The sequence below is a fragment of the Leiobunum rupestre genome, chromosome 4 (assembly GCF_980474605.1).
Source record: "Leiobunum rupestre chromosome 4, qqLeiRupe1.1.hap1, whole genome shotgun sequence".
In the NCBI taxonomy this organism is placed as follows: domain Eukaryota; kingdom Metazoa; phylum Arthropoda; class Arachnida; order Opiliones; family Sclerosomatidae; genus Leiobunum; species Leiobunum rupestre.
The window spans coordinates 6,828,748-6,843,713 of NC_143387.1; the positions used below are offsets into that span (position 1 = coordinate 6,828,748).

At 31.5% G+C, this 14,966-nt stretch overlaps 1 protein-coding gene across 3 annotated transcripts in view; it reads right to left on the minus strand.

The window, feature by feature from the left end:
- Positions 1-270: 270 nt before the first annotated feature.
- The window catches only part of Ino80 (chromatin-remodeling ATPase INO80), a 39,155-nt gene continuing 24,459 nt past the window's right edge, over positions 271-14,966 (minus strand). For all 3 annotated transcript variants that reach the window (XM_090170730.1, XM_090170728.1, XM_090170729.1), the window contains 17 exons: positions 13,985-14,070; positions 13,493-13,666; positions 13,327-13,426; positions 13,037-13,135; positions 12,862-12,958; positions 11,302-11,584; positions 11,169-11,240; positions 9,416-9,662; positions 8,484-8,611; positions 8,258-8,352; positions 7,177-7,249; positions 5,834-5,992; positions 3,290-3,392; positions 2,747-2,832; positions 2,475-2,615; positions 2,264-2,408; positions 271-1,022 (listed from right to left, as the gene is read on the minus strand). In XM_090170730.1, coding sequence (XP_090026856.1) covers positions 688-1,022; positions 2,264-2,408; positions 2,475-2,615; positions 2,747-2,832; positions 3,290-3,392; positions 5,834-5,992; positions 7,177-7,249; positions 8,258-8,352; positions 8,484-8,611; positions 9,416-9,662; positions 11,169-11,240; positions 11,302-11,584; positions 12,862-12,958; positions 13,037-13,135; positions 13,327-13,426; positions 13,493-13,666; positions 13,985-14,070 — 2,423 coding nt within the window. In that variant the 3' untranslated portion in view covers positions 271-687. The remainder of the gene's footprint in view (positions 1,023-2,263; positions 2,409-2,474; positions 2,616-2,746; positions 2,833-3,289; positions 3,393-5,833; positions 5,993-7,176; positions 7,250-8,257; positions 8,353-8,483; positions 8,612-9,415; positions 9,663-11,168; positions 11,241-11,301; positions 11,585-12,861; positions 12,959-13,036; positions 13,136-13,326; positions 13,427-13,492; positions 13,667-13,984; positions 14,071-14,966) is intronic.

The window sequence follows — 14,966 nt, forward strand, 5'->3', positions numbered from 1 at the left end:
CAGCAAACACTGAACACATCCAATAGGAAACCATTCGGAGAAAAGCATTTTTAACAAAAAAATTGGATTATCTAATTATGCTTAGTTCAAGGTCACATAATAAAGCTTCTTTTTTTTCATAATCTGAAGATTCTAACTAAAATTTCATGCCTTAACAGTTTAAAAATATAATTGAAAAACAAATGAAAGTTAATTGGTAATAAGGGTTTAAAACCCTAATTGATACATTTATTCTTTAACAATTCATTCGACTAATTAAAAATATATACATCTGGCATAAAGATACAATTTATTGATACTAAACAAGATTGCTTTTTAAAATTGGAGTATTAACAAAAAGCAATTTTAAAATTCTGACTGATAAAAGTTCTTTAAATCCTAAGAAAACCCTAATGAAGGAAACTAAATACAACACGCTCTTAATATTTTCCTTTCTGTAGAGCTTCATAAGATATTTTATTTAATATGAATTTTGCAACATCAGTACTTGGACTTTTTATAAGTATAGTTCTTTTCAAATTATATTGAAACATTTAGTTTCTTGTAACTGTACCTTACAAAAATTATAATAAAAACCAAAACACTTATCATACATAACAGCTAATCTAGCTTAAGAAAGTGTTGAACTATGTTGATGAAGCAAAATAGTTATTTTCCTCTTAGGTTTACCTATGAAAATTACAGAAATTAACATTTTGAATTGTTAGACATTGCTAGAGAGGACATAGGTGACGACGGAGTTTGTGAAGGGGACGCAGTTGAAGGAGTCGTGTTCGATGAACTGGGAACTGAATACCCATACGCTGCAAAAACTGCAGACTTTCCAGCCTGAGCACCTGCCATTTCAGCTGCAGCTGTGGCCAAGGTATTTGTTTTAACGCCTCTTGGAGTGGTTGTGACTAGACCTCTTCTCGCTGATCCTCTTGGTCGGCCTCTGCTTCGTCCACTCGCCCTCTTCATCGCTGCTTGAAGGGAAAATGAAGAACCACTTGATAAAGGCGACACTGCACCTCCAAGTGGTCCTAAATTTCAAGATATCATAATTTAGAAAACAAAACTAGGTAATTCAATGGTATCTTAAGCTGCCTGATTGTTATTTATTCCATGCTGTATGAACTTTAAGGGCAACACAAGTGGCCATGCAGAGGGGTAAATTATCTTATAGATAAAAAGAATGACTGCGCATGCTCTATCTTGTCATAGCCTTTCCCTAGTAAAAAAAGTAAAACCATATTTGCCAAATTTATTTTGTATAAATGCGCCTCCATGCATTCTTTAGTCGCGAAAACGGCAGAGGAACGTGAAGTTTAAGGTTACTGACCAATCAAATCCTTTATACATTTATTTTAAAACTAAGATTAATATTCTGTCGAGGTATAATGATTGAGAAATTGTTAAGGGAGACTGAATATAGGGCCGAGTGTGTAAGGCTCGCGGCAGAGAAATACCGCGTCAAGTCAACCTCCATAATTGAAAATATTTAATTGGCAAAGAATTTTTTCCAAAACATTGTTGAATCGAAAATATCAATGTCAAACTCAGTTCTTTTCTAAATAAATTTAAGAAATTGCACCACATATTTACACAAAGGAGAATGTTTTCGCACAGTATAAACTGCTCCTTGGAAAACCAACTTAAGACTTGTAGAAGAAAACAGTTCCAAATCAAGAGCCACTCCCCTACATGGCCACATGCGTTGCCCTTTAATAGAACTTAAAATATTTGTTAAGGATAGAAATCATCAATTAAGATGCCATGCTCTTAAGTTAATATATATACTCCCTATAATGAGCATAGACAAAACTAATATTGAATTGATGATGCAATGTTACCTTGTCAAATTTAAAATGATCTAATTGGTTTCACAAAACTTATTTAATTATCAGGTACAAAATCTATTCGATGCCTATGTTTCAAACCACCATATTTTAATTAGATTAAACTGTATGTTACTATAAGTTTTTACTGGGCAAACTTGAACAAAAATTGTCATTATTATATATTACTAAATGCACATGCAAAAATAAAAACAGTAACAAAAAAAATTTTGGCTATCAAATAATCCAAAAAGGCCTTCAAAGGCGAAATTAAAACAAGACTACGAATGTTAGTTAAAATTTGATATTGCTAAATTATGTTTAAAGATGACACTGATGAAGAAAAAGAATGATAATTTTGGAGGTTTTACTATATTCTACAATTCTAATAGATTTACAAATAAATAAAAGAGATTGTGTGATGAATTTTACAGAGACAAACATACCATCCAGAGTTGACCAGCCAGCGCCAGTTAAACTGAAAAATGGTACTGGAATTGGAGACATCTTTGGGTTTACATCATCAACCACTAATGGACTATCACTACTGCTGTCATCTTGAGCTATTACAGAGCTACTGCCAACGGAATGCTATAAAAATAAATTTTGGTAATTTTATATAAAAACACACAAAAATACTTAACAACTTAACCATACCTCACTATATGGACTAGGAGGTGGAAACGAATCATTGCTCTGCACTGAATCCACTTCTAATGATTGTCGGTAATCGAGAACTGTGTGATTTGTTACAATATTCTCCTCATCAGTTACAGTTTTCTTTTTCTTCACTATTTTCTGGTTAAAAATGCATTAAAATTTAATGTGTTATGTAACTGCATCTATTATACAAGTCACATATCATATAGACTGATCAGTGTGTTTGTACTAAAGATCATTTAGGAAGGATCTAATTTAAGTCTCCTTACTTTTTCTAGGGCCTTTTCTTTTTTACGTTTCTTATCTTTTGATCCTATATCATCAGTAAATTTTCTCTCTTCTTGCCTTTGGTGAACTAAGGGCAAAAGGTTGTACAGTTAGTAACAAATTCTTAGTTCACAAAAATCCCTGACAATTGAATTTTCCACACAAGATTATGGCACGTTTGACTATCCCATGAAAGGAAGAAATCTACTTTACATGAAATTGAAATCTTCCATGTACAAGTAGTATGCAAATAGTAGCAATTTAGGGTTATTTCTAATAAACAGGGCTGTGCTTAGATGTCTTGTGGCCATGGGCGAAACTGAGTGTAGGGGGCGGGGCCCTCTGGTATATACATCCCTATGGCAAATTTTAGGGGCCCTGTGCAGCCCCCCAACTCGCCTCCCTCCTAAGCAAGGCCCTGCTAACAAAAAAAATTTTTTTTTGAGCTTCCTTAACCTAAGCAAATGTTACAAGATGGAAAGTGGCTATTTCACTATTTCTCAATATACTTTAAAAGCCAGTATGGGCTTAAAATATAGAATTACATTTTATTTCAAGCTCCTTGTCATCCAAAAGAAGAGAAACCACTTCTTTGGGCTTTAAGGTGTCTGGTTTAAAATGGCCTCCACTAATAACCATTCGCTGAATCTGGAATTAAAAAGTTACAACTAAAAATTAATGTTTCAAGCATGCCATTTTTCAAAAAACCCCAGCTAATTCTACTGCTCAAATAAAATTTCTCATAGCATGGTAAAATTACACAACTTAAAAAATATTGTAAAAACAACAGAGTTAAAGGAGTCCTTTAACAAAATGAAATTGAACTATTATGATACAAGCAAAAACTAATAATAGTATGATATTATTAGAAAATAAAACCATCTTCCACTATAAAATAGTTTATGCAGAGTTATTTTACTGCAATGATTTTTTTTCCAAAACCTTTCTTACCCATATATTTCTATCACGGCATTATGGCTAATTAAATATGGAACTACTGCTTGGATTTTTCTTAAGCCATTTTCTAAGATTAAATTTGACATTTAAACTATATTCCAGTTACAAAGCCATTGATTTCACAAATTCTTGCATGATGCCTATTTCACTTCATCCTTCCCCCACAGTTATCTCTTAAAGGAATTGATAAAACGTGTTTTTTATGATTAAAAAATATGGGTATTGCAATAGTCATTTTTATTAAAATCCTCTAAGTAAAATATAGTTTATGCTACTGAGGACTGGGCGAAAAAAAATTTCATGATACTACTAAGGGCATGACAACTGGGAATGATTTTATGAAAATCTATACAATTTTGAAGGATGAAATGATTAGATCGGTTTTACTGGCATTGCACAGTGTTTCGAAATCGACTTTTTTGGGACAAAATTAAATATGAATAAAATATATTAAATGTGTATATATTTTTGAACAGATTCATTAGCTCTATACGAATATATATTTTATATTCTTGTAACTGCCACCAGAGGGCCGAACGTTCCCTTCTTGGAATTTCGGTAAATTACTTTTTTAATTGAATGTATAGACTTAAGTTGAACGTAAATTTAAAATTTCAATAAATTTGGTTGAACAGAAGCTCTGTAATAAGCACTCAAAGGTACAATTTTAACCAAAATAAGGCTTTTTCAAAATGCGATTTTCCAAAATATCGCAAATTGTAGCATTACTTTGCAACGCTGTCTTGTAGAGTAGTTTCCGTAGAATAACCTGCAAAAAACTAGAATGCGACAGCGATCGAACTTCAAAAGATATATAAACATTTATCAAAAGAATTAAATTTGCTTGTAAACGCCATTTTATACTGTCTCTGCTCATCTTGTTTTTTTCTGTCCACTATAAACTATACTACAGTGGAGAAACTTCTATTTTGTCTTACTGCTAGTAGAATTTATTATTCGTTTCATTAGTTTCCACGCACGCCACGGATTTCAATCGGTTGTCGTGTAACAATGAAATTAAAGATTGTGTCAATATTGAGATACAGCGGGTACGTAACGGAAAACAGAGAGCGAGTGTGAATTAAAACAAAACATACTACAGCATTATTTAGCTATTTAAAAAACGCCACCTTACTTAAATTTTTTTTAATCATCCAAAATCACCGCGACTGCAACATTATCTTGAAAATAACGGGCCTAACAAAACAATTTCGAAGAAAACAGCAAAAAAAGCTCGCTAAAGTGTTAGTTTGGTCTCATTTAGTTTTTCCTTCGATGTTCCGCCTACACCTAAACCTCAAAGGTAGAGTTTTCTAACATTATATTGGAATCCGAGGCGTGCGTGAGAACTAATGAAACGAATAATAAATTCTACTAGCAGTAGGACAAAATAGAAGTTTATCCACTGTAGTATAGTTAATAAAAGATAATATAAAAACAAGAGGAGCAGAGACAGTATAAAATAGAGTTTACAAACAAATTTAAGTCTTTTGATAAATGTTTATATATCTTTTGAAGTTCGATCGCTGTCGCATTCTAGTTTTTTGCAGGTTATTCTACGGAAACTACTGTACAAGACAGCGTTTCAAAGTATTGCTACAAATTGCGATATTTTGGAAAATCGCCTTTGGAAAAAGCCTTATTTTGGTTAAAATTGTACCTTTGAGTGCTTATTACAGAGCTTCTGTTCAACCAAATTTATTGAAATTTTAAATTTACGTTCAACTTAAGTCTATACATTCAATGAAAAAAGTAATTTACCGAAATTCCGAGAGGGGAACGTTCGGCCCTCTGGTGGCAGTTACAAGAATATAAGTTATATATTCGTATAGAGCTAATGAATCTGATCAAAAATATATACACATTTAATATATTTTATTCATATTTAATTTTGTCCCAAAAAAGTCGATTTTGAAACATTGTGCATTGATCAGATGTGAAATAAAGGAATTTAAGGAATTCCTAATGAAAACCGTTATGAATCTTTACACGCATGAACTATTTATTATTTGCTGTGCTACAGAAAATCTAATACTTCCAAAACATGTTTGTTTACCCTCAATGTTTGCAATATATTGTACCAACAAATTTTATCAGAGGTTTAAGAAATAATTAAATGTATAAAAACATACCTCGGACTTTTCTTTTGCCCTTTGAAGAATTCTTTCCTCAATGCTACCTTTACAAATCAATCTGTAAACTGTAACTTGCTTGGTCTGACCTAATCGATGAGCCCTATCCATGGCCTGTTGATCAACTGTTGGATTCCAATCACTATCATAAAATATCACCTAAAGAAAAATGGAAATTATTTTATTATTTCATAAAAATAATATTACTAAAAAATACTATTTATATTGTCATTAAAAAGTTTAAAATATTGAAGTGATATTAGTAGTAAGATATTACGGATTTTTACAAAAACCTGACCATCTTGGATTTCGGTGAAATTTTGCATATAGATAGTGTCTAGGTATTTCACGGAAAATGCAAAGTTTTATTCAATTATCTCAAACGGTTTTCAAAATATGGCCAAAATCACATGACTGGTATAATTTCTAATCCCCATAGCAGCTGTTCTAATTAAGCTACAGAGTTGCGAATGTTGTCATTTTACTCAGCTATGTATGCCCTTTCCAACGATATACACCATATGTACATTAAAAAAAATATTTTCCAAATTTTAAAATATTTTTTTTATTAATTTTTATTTAAATTGTGTCATAAAATTAAAAAAAAGCGAATAGTTTGTATCTACGTTAAATGATTGACCGAATTTCAAAGTGGAAGGTTCATGGGTTCATAGTTAAACATTTAAAAAAAATAGGTTTTTAAAAAATTATAGCCTTTAATATTCTGAAAATATAAAAGAAGTTCACTTAAAATATTTAAAAAATCAAACAAAATGTAGTTACTCAATTTAATTTTTTAATATAAGTTATTAAAAATATCATGTAATGGTACCAGCATTGCCTTATATCAAAAGTAATACACACAAGTCAAAAGAAAATTAACGCTAATTTAGATGTGCTTAAGTATTTTTATACAAATATAAGTAGTATCGAGTTCATTAAAGGGAGTACGAACTAAATCGAAAAATCGTCTCTTAACCGTGCTTCGCCTTCTTTCTTAAGCAACTATCACTAATCTCCCCTAGCTTCTGTAAAACCAAGTGGCAATATTGTGAAATTTGTTAATCCACCATAAATAAGGAAGTTAACAGGCCAGTGCCAAGCTTCCTCAAATACCATCTTGTTTTAGAAGTTGTTAAAGTCTATTTACGATATGACGTTTTACCATCAAACCTGAAAAGGCAGAAGATATTTCCATTTTAGTGTCAATTTGATAAATTGCCTTCCTTTCGGTGGACTCTTGTGTAAAGAAGTAGTGTATACTTATAAGATGTTCCAATAAAATCTATTATTATTTTTCTACCACCATTTTAAGATTAAAAAGAAATAGAAGATTTATTTACAGTATCAGCTGCTGTAAGGTTTATTCCTAATCCACCAGCACGGGTACTCAGTAGAAACACAAATATATCAGACCTTGAAAAAAAAAATTAAAATGACAGTTGCAGCAGCTAACATTTAAAAAACACTAAATCCACCCCAAAAATCATTATCATGAATGATGGGTACAAGTTAAGAAATTACCTTTTGATATTAAACCCTTACATAGCATTAACGTTTTAAAAAGCCTCACGCGCGAGTATCATAACAATGCAATTATTATCTTATTATTGCTAAATCTATAATCATTGTCAGGAAAACAGACCAACTGGACAGACCACACGCTAAGCCCAATTTTAACAGGGTTGCCACAATATTTCAGATTAAAATTCCAACTATCCCCTGACCATTTTAAGAGATTTCCCTTACTTTTAAAGATCAAAATAAGACAATTTTGAACTTTATAATTTACTTTTATCAGAAGTTAATAAGTTATATCAAAAGTAGCATAAGACCCAAAAGTGTGTCAAAACGGTATAGTACTTAATGAGAGTTTGTCGCAAAGTAAAACAGGGAAACGAAGGGGGGTCGGAAAAAATTCATCAAAATCGAGGTACTCCAGCACCACCGAGTGACGCGTTTTAGAACGTATGTCTATGGGCGAGTAAATCAAAGAGAGGAATTTGCGTCAGACTATAGACTAAATATAGTGTTGGTAGTACTATTCCAACTAGTAGGTTATGTAGTCTATAGTGCGACTAGGTCTCACTAGAAAAATTAATATGCGCGAAGGTACAGCTGACACACTTTTGGGTCTTATGCAACTTTTGGTAATATTTCAGTACAATAGTTATTGCAACGTTAAAACAATTAGCAAAACTTTTTGTGCAATGATCTTAACGAATTGGGAATACTCCAAAAATATTTTGATGATGGTAAATATTTAAAAGTTCTTAATGGTAGTTATGCTAAGTTTGTAAAAAATACTGATAAGCTAACAGATTCCATACTATGGAAAGTGGCCAGCCAATTATTTGTAAGATATCAAAGGGTAACAAATGAGCTACATGTATAACTTACTATAATAGTACCTATAAAACTCACCTAGATTGAAAATCTGCAACCATATCTCTCCTATCCGATATTTTTGATGAACCATCTAACCTCATATATGTATGTTTTCTGTGACACATATAATCCTAAAAGCGCAAAGAATTAGAAACTACCAATCCACTCATATTATTATTAAAATTGAAGTATCAGTTGTGTTCTTCAATTTTAACTATACCAATCCACTCATTTATCAATACTAGTATTTAGTATATTTTACCTCGAGAATATCAATCATCCTAGTCATTTGAGAATATATGAGCACCCTATGGCCTTCAGTCTTTAATCGAGTAAGAAGAACATCAAGAACTCGTAATTTCCCTGAATCCATTATTAAAGAATCCTTGTCTAAGAATAGACAAAATTTATTATTGAAACCATTTCATAACAAAATTCATACATAAATTAAGGCAACAGTCATCAATTGAAAGTGCTCAACACTCAATTAGAAAGCTGTTATATATCATGAAATAGAAATAAATGTTACCTAGAACTGTAAACATAGAAAGGTGACAAGTTGTTAGGCGTGGGTGACTAGGGTTAAATTAAGTCAAATTGAAGATTAAATTTAAAGTTAAAATTATTAACAAATATAAATTCTTCGAAGAAACATTAGACGAAAACCCATTCGGATTTTAATTAATAATTATATTAAGAAAGGTCACTAAAACTTGCTTAATAACATTGAATCAGAATACCAATATTAATATATAAGCATTAAAATTGGAACTACTAGCTAGGGCTATCTTATTGATTGTCAACCCTCTCATTGTACATCTTACCAACCAATAAACTGATAAGTAACAAGTTAATTCTCAGTTCCATCAATTGTTCAGATATGGAGATGGAGATAAAGTTCTATGAAATAACTTGAAGATTACACAGATGAAATGTAGTAACATCCCAAAACAAGATTTTGTCACAGTATTAAGCAATCTAAAATTTATTTGCCAAAGTTGGTTTAAACAATTAAAAAATAGCAGTTAAGTTATTTATTTAGAGAAGGATAAGTGGAACAGGACCAGTATGAAATTTAACTCAAGCCTGAATAGAAAATAATCCTAAAAATATAATTTTACAGACTGCACATTACATACTCTTAGTTCATTAATTAATTTATTTGAACTCCTGCTTAAAATATTTGGCACTTACAAGGAATACTTATTTGATTCCATCCTTGCGTAGTATGAAGAGCTTCAACTCCCCCAGGTGGCAAAGGAGAAAAGAGATTAGACGATGGGTGAAGAAATTCTCCAGGTCCTTTGAGCAAAACGGACAGATCACTATTTAAGTGCTTGATCACTAGCTTGGTACCGTAAGGCTTTAAATCAGAGATGTTAAATCGCTGCAAACGATATGCAGGGTCAGGACTATAAAACATCAAAGGAGTAGATGAAACCTGAAATTGATCAGCAAAAGAATATCAATAAAGAGAAATAGTGTGTTTGGCAAAATTGAACTACAGCGGCCTCATGTAATTTTACTTTTTTTTTGGTGGAGAATGTAGCACTTGACACGTAGATCACGAAATTATTTTTTTGGGCCGCAAATGATTATTTTTTTAATTAACTTACATTTTAAAAAAGTAGTAATTTTAGGGGATTAGTAACGTTTTTTTAAAAAATAGTTCCGTCGTGTATCCGTCGACACCACTTTTTTGACGCGCCCTCTCCCCATTCCGAGCACTGACGGTGGGCCTTCTGTAATCGTACCTAGTGGTATTGTAATCAGTGAAATCTAAGCAACTTAAATTGTAACAAAATGAGAACAGGTTTGCTTCCAAAACACGTAAAAGACGTTACTAAATTCAATTTATTGGCGCCTGACGCACTTTGAGATTCATCGTATTGGCACCTGACAGCGCCGCGCACTTGCTTCGCTCAAGCGCTGGGGCGCGCGGCGTCTCCCCGACCCCATACTAAAAAAAGCGATGGGCTATCTATAACGCGACCTAGAGGACAGTACCAAGCCTTACGCATCAAGTATATATTTTTAATATCAAAAGAAAAAAGCGTTTGTTCCCCAAAAATACAAAACACTGCAACGGGAGGTTGCAGCTCCTTATGTTTTCACATATATTTGTAAGATTTAAAATTTGTGCGTTCGCGCCGAAATTTCACCTTCCGCCAGATGGCGAAAATTTATCTTTTTTAGCGCGAACCGAGTAGAGTCGCATTTTTGTTTTTTGAAAAAAGTTTTTCAGTGTGAAGGTTGAAACGTGGTGACGAGTGTAAAGATTTCTGGATAGTTTTCAGCTGAATATATCTTCACCAATTATTAAAACTAATAATGGATATTTATTGCCTCAATCATTAAAACTCTATATCGTCATGGAAAGGTGTTGGGAAAAGGTATGAGTTTAATAATTATGATTAAAAATACAGAGGGGCGATAGGCCTATGTGAGTGGGAAATTTGTAATCGGATAGAACAAGACAAGGGTTAGTCGAGGTACTGTCCGGTTACAACACCTAGAAAATGAACAAAACCTGTAATTGATTTTATAAAGTACGGGAATATCACCTTGTGGCCCAAAAATACAAACCACCTAGAAAATGAACAAAAACTAATTGATTTTATACAGTACGGGAATATCACGTGGAAATTATTAGGACACCGAAACTGTGGTGTCGGCGAACACACGACAGAAATAAGTACAACGAAACACGAGAAGATGCCCAAAAATGATAAATTTTTAAAATGACATTAAAAAATTAAATAATCACTTGCGGTCAAAATAAAAAATACCTTCGGCATCTACGCAACAAGGTCTATTAGGCGCAACCAAAATTAATATAAAATTCAATGAGGCCACTGTAGTTCACTTCACCCGTGTGGTTCTTACATTATACAACTAATTGGTAAAATATTTAAAATAAAATGACACAATAGGGCAAAATGCGCACCTTCTCAATGGATGTAAACAATAATTTTGGGATAAAAACTGAGCGGCTGTTACATTGTAAATTCTCTTCAACCTGAAATGTTAAATTAATTACTATATTAAGAATATTAATTATATAATATAAAATAATTTACATGGTCTTCTTGAGAGTGGAGTTCAATTAAATTTTGGGAAGGTGATCTATACATGTTTGATGAAAATGAATAAATCGGATGCATACTTGGTTTAAAAACTACCAAGTTCCCATTTAAGGGGCCAGAAACAGATGAAAGTTGTGATGGATGAGCAGCAATAAGTGGCGAAACAAGGAACATGAACCGTTTTGATGAACTTTTATAATCAGAAACTTTCTCCATCCAGACACTTTGGTGATATAATTTGGATAAAAGTAATTGCTTTAAGTAGCTGGCCAGCCATCTATTCGTAAAAACAATACTTCAATTAAATTTCTTCAAATTTGTCAAATGGCAAACAAACCACCTCTCAGGTTCCTTTTTAATTTGGTTATCAAAGAAGCAGTGTGATAGGATTAGAGTTTTAGAGGTCATGTTACTTAAGTAACCAAAAATAAGGAAATTAAGACAAAGTGCACCAAATAAAACAACAAAAAAGTTCTTTTAAGTAAATATGACATTTACACCCTAGAATGGAAAATTTTATTAATGGATATTTATGATGCTTATTCAACTATATTGAGACTAGAATAAACTAAAGCAAAAAATTGTGGGAAGAAGTAAGTTGCGATAATAATCAAGAATTCATTTCAAATTAAAATTATTAGTTCAGACGTAACATAGGGGACAGTGTAGAAATGGTTGATAATGACTGCGGGGCACTCCCCCAGGGTGGATAAATAAACAACCTAGCATTTTAAATGTCCGGGAGAGTAAAACTTTTTATTCTATTGAGGAGTAGTTTTACCAACTTAAGGAGTTGCTCGCAAAAGTTACTAAGGAACTAAAAATAAACTGGCTTTCTTAAGACATTAGGGTGTGATGTTGTCTATGGCTGAACTTACTTTTAAATCTTAACGGCCTTTCTAAGAACAGGGTACTAAAATATTTTGAAGGCACTGTTTCTTCTTTAACACACCAACAGTGTTATGAAAATATCATATCACTTTTTTGGAGTAAAGTCCATAACAGTGGCCAAAAGTGTTTAGTAATAAATTATTCCATTAAAATTATATAAATAAGCCAAAATGAGTAATTTCCACTAAAATGTTTTTTCTTCAAAATGTACTTGTAACCATAACATCAAAATAATGTATGCTTTAGAAATAGTACAGTATTTCACTAGCTTGCCTGCCTAAACTTAATCGGAGTCATTTGACCTCCTATCTTTATTCTCATTTAGGAGTTTACGTTTACGGGATTTATCAGTGTTATCACTTGCAGATAGTTCATTCTTAATCAAAGCTTGAGGAATTTATATTTATTATTTGACTAAAATTGCCTAAATCTGAAATTCATTTTATGACAATATTTTGGATTTAAAAGAAATATATTTTCCACTTTTAACCAGTAAAGATATTATTGGTAATGTCGGTACTATAAAATTATTTGACACCCGTCATTTATCACTTTGGAACACTGCACACAAATCCATAATACATAGGTAGAAAAATATTTAAAAAGAAAAAATCCTGACACTAAATGTAAGATATTTTGGATGCAGTACGTGAAAAGTCTTACCTAACGATTAAACCGTTTGTTGAAATAGAAAATACATCAGCTGGTGATAAGTCACAGAAGCGAATGAATGAAAAGGCACTCTTTGAATAACTTGTTTCTGATTGAAATAAGAATAACTAAATAAAAAGGGTTTTGCAACTGAGAAAACAATAAAATTATATTTAAAATAACATACCAGATTGTAAAGAAGTGAAAATGCTTCGATAAATGTACTCTGGGTGAAAAATATTTAAACTTTGCAAAACAGAAACGTTCTGCACCTCATTTTGCAAACCTACAAAACCGAATGATTGTTAGCTAAAAAACCCAAATGCAAGAATTATATTTAATGTATGTACAGAAATTAAAAAGGAACTTTCAATAGTCAAGTTACATAAAATAAAACCAACTAAAAAAGTTCATACCTTAAAGGTACTAAACTTGATAATTAAAGGACTTAAATTTTTTTTTTATATCAAAACTTACATTCTCTGAAAACTAGCCTTGGCATTACAAATGGCTGAAGTTTAAAATGAAATGGTGACTTAGGTTCCCTTCGTTCGAACAGATCTGGATGATTGCACACCTAAAATCAGTGATTAAATAATTGATTCATATTGCTCAGTAAAAAAGTAGATATATTAAAACCCACTTTTCTGAACTGCATAACGAGATTCATAAGGCTTGAAGTTGCAGATTGCAGTGAAGAATTACCAGATGATCCGTAAGATGACTGCAACAGATCATCAATTGAAATTTTACTTCTTAAGTTATGGTACAAAAGAAGCTGCCTTTTAGTTAGTTGACAAGATACCAGTATCTCTATCTGTAAAATATGGAAAACACAAATAAATCCACCCAGGATACCAATAACACTATCCATGTCCAAAAGAAATATTATAACATTGGTTAGATTACGAAAAAGCTTCAAACTAGGCCTCAAAATAATCATTATTACTATTGCAACTAATGTCTATAATACTAAGTGTTATTCTCTTATTCAATAATTCATAATTATTTTAGGAAGTAGCAATGATCTTACTCTCCCTAAAGATAAATACATTCTTAGTTCAGCTTTTTAGTTAAAAGAATTTGAAAATTACTGGGCCAACAATAATGCTAAAGAAAAAACCCTAAAACTTACTTTATCTGACAATTCATTTTCAACATCTTTTTTAATTCTTCTTAACATAAACGGTTTTAGAATCATGTGCAACCGAGACAGATGCTCTATGATAAAAAGGATTTTTGTAATAATCTTAACACATCAATAATAAAAATAATTGGACAAATAAAAATTATTAAAATTAATAAAAATGCAAAACATTTAAAATAATCTACTTTCTATGGATAATTAAATGAAAAGAGTAAAAACCATTTTCACAATTTTTTACTATTTTTAAAAAGCATTAAAGTAGGCTGCAACATATAAGCAGTCAATCATCAATGAAAACCTTGCCCACCCTCAGGTTTGTGTCTGACCCTAGTGGCTTGGTTTTAATTTTAATTTTAATTTAATAAATATGTAATGATTATATTTATTTACAATATAACATGTTAAAAAATTGTAAAAATTCAGTTTTGTCCAATAATATTCAAATTTTTACAAGGAGCAGAGATGGAAAACAGTAATAAAAATTGCTAACATAAGTTTCATACTTATCTTTCATCTACAAATTGATTTAATTTAAACAACTGAACAACTCAAACGCTTACAAATTGTGCACAAGCAACTATATATGAAAACAATATGCCTAAAACGAATCACTAATGCTAAATAAAATTTCTATAATTCGGATTAGCATGGTATCTAAACCAAGTAGTGGCATCGCTACGGTGTTTTATGGGCACTAGTGGTAAGTATGTATTTCTTAAGCCCCCCCTGTAATCTTAACAGAAATCAAACATTTCCAAAATCATATTAGTGATCAAATTATTTAATTATAAATAAATACTGCTGTATCTGGTACTTTAAAGATTACTTTAGTTTTCATGAAATAAAATGTTTTCAGTTCTTGACATGTGTTTTCTTATTATACGTTTAATTCTCAATTCCCTGGAAAATAACCTTTTAAGCTAATGAAAATAATTTTTTTTTTGATGGCAGGGTGAACAGGCTTATGACC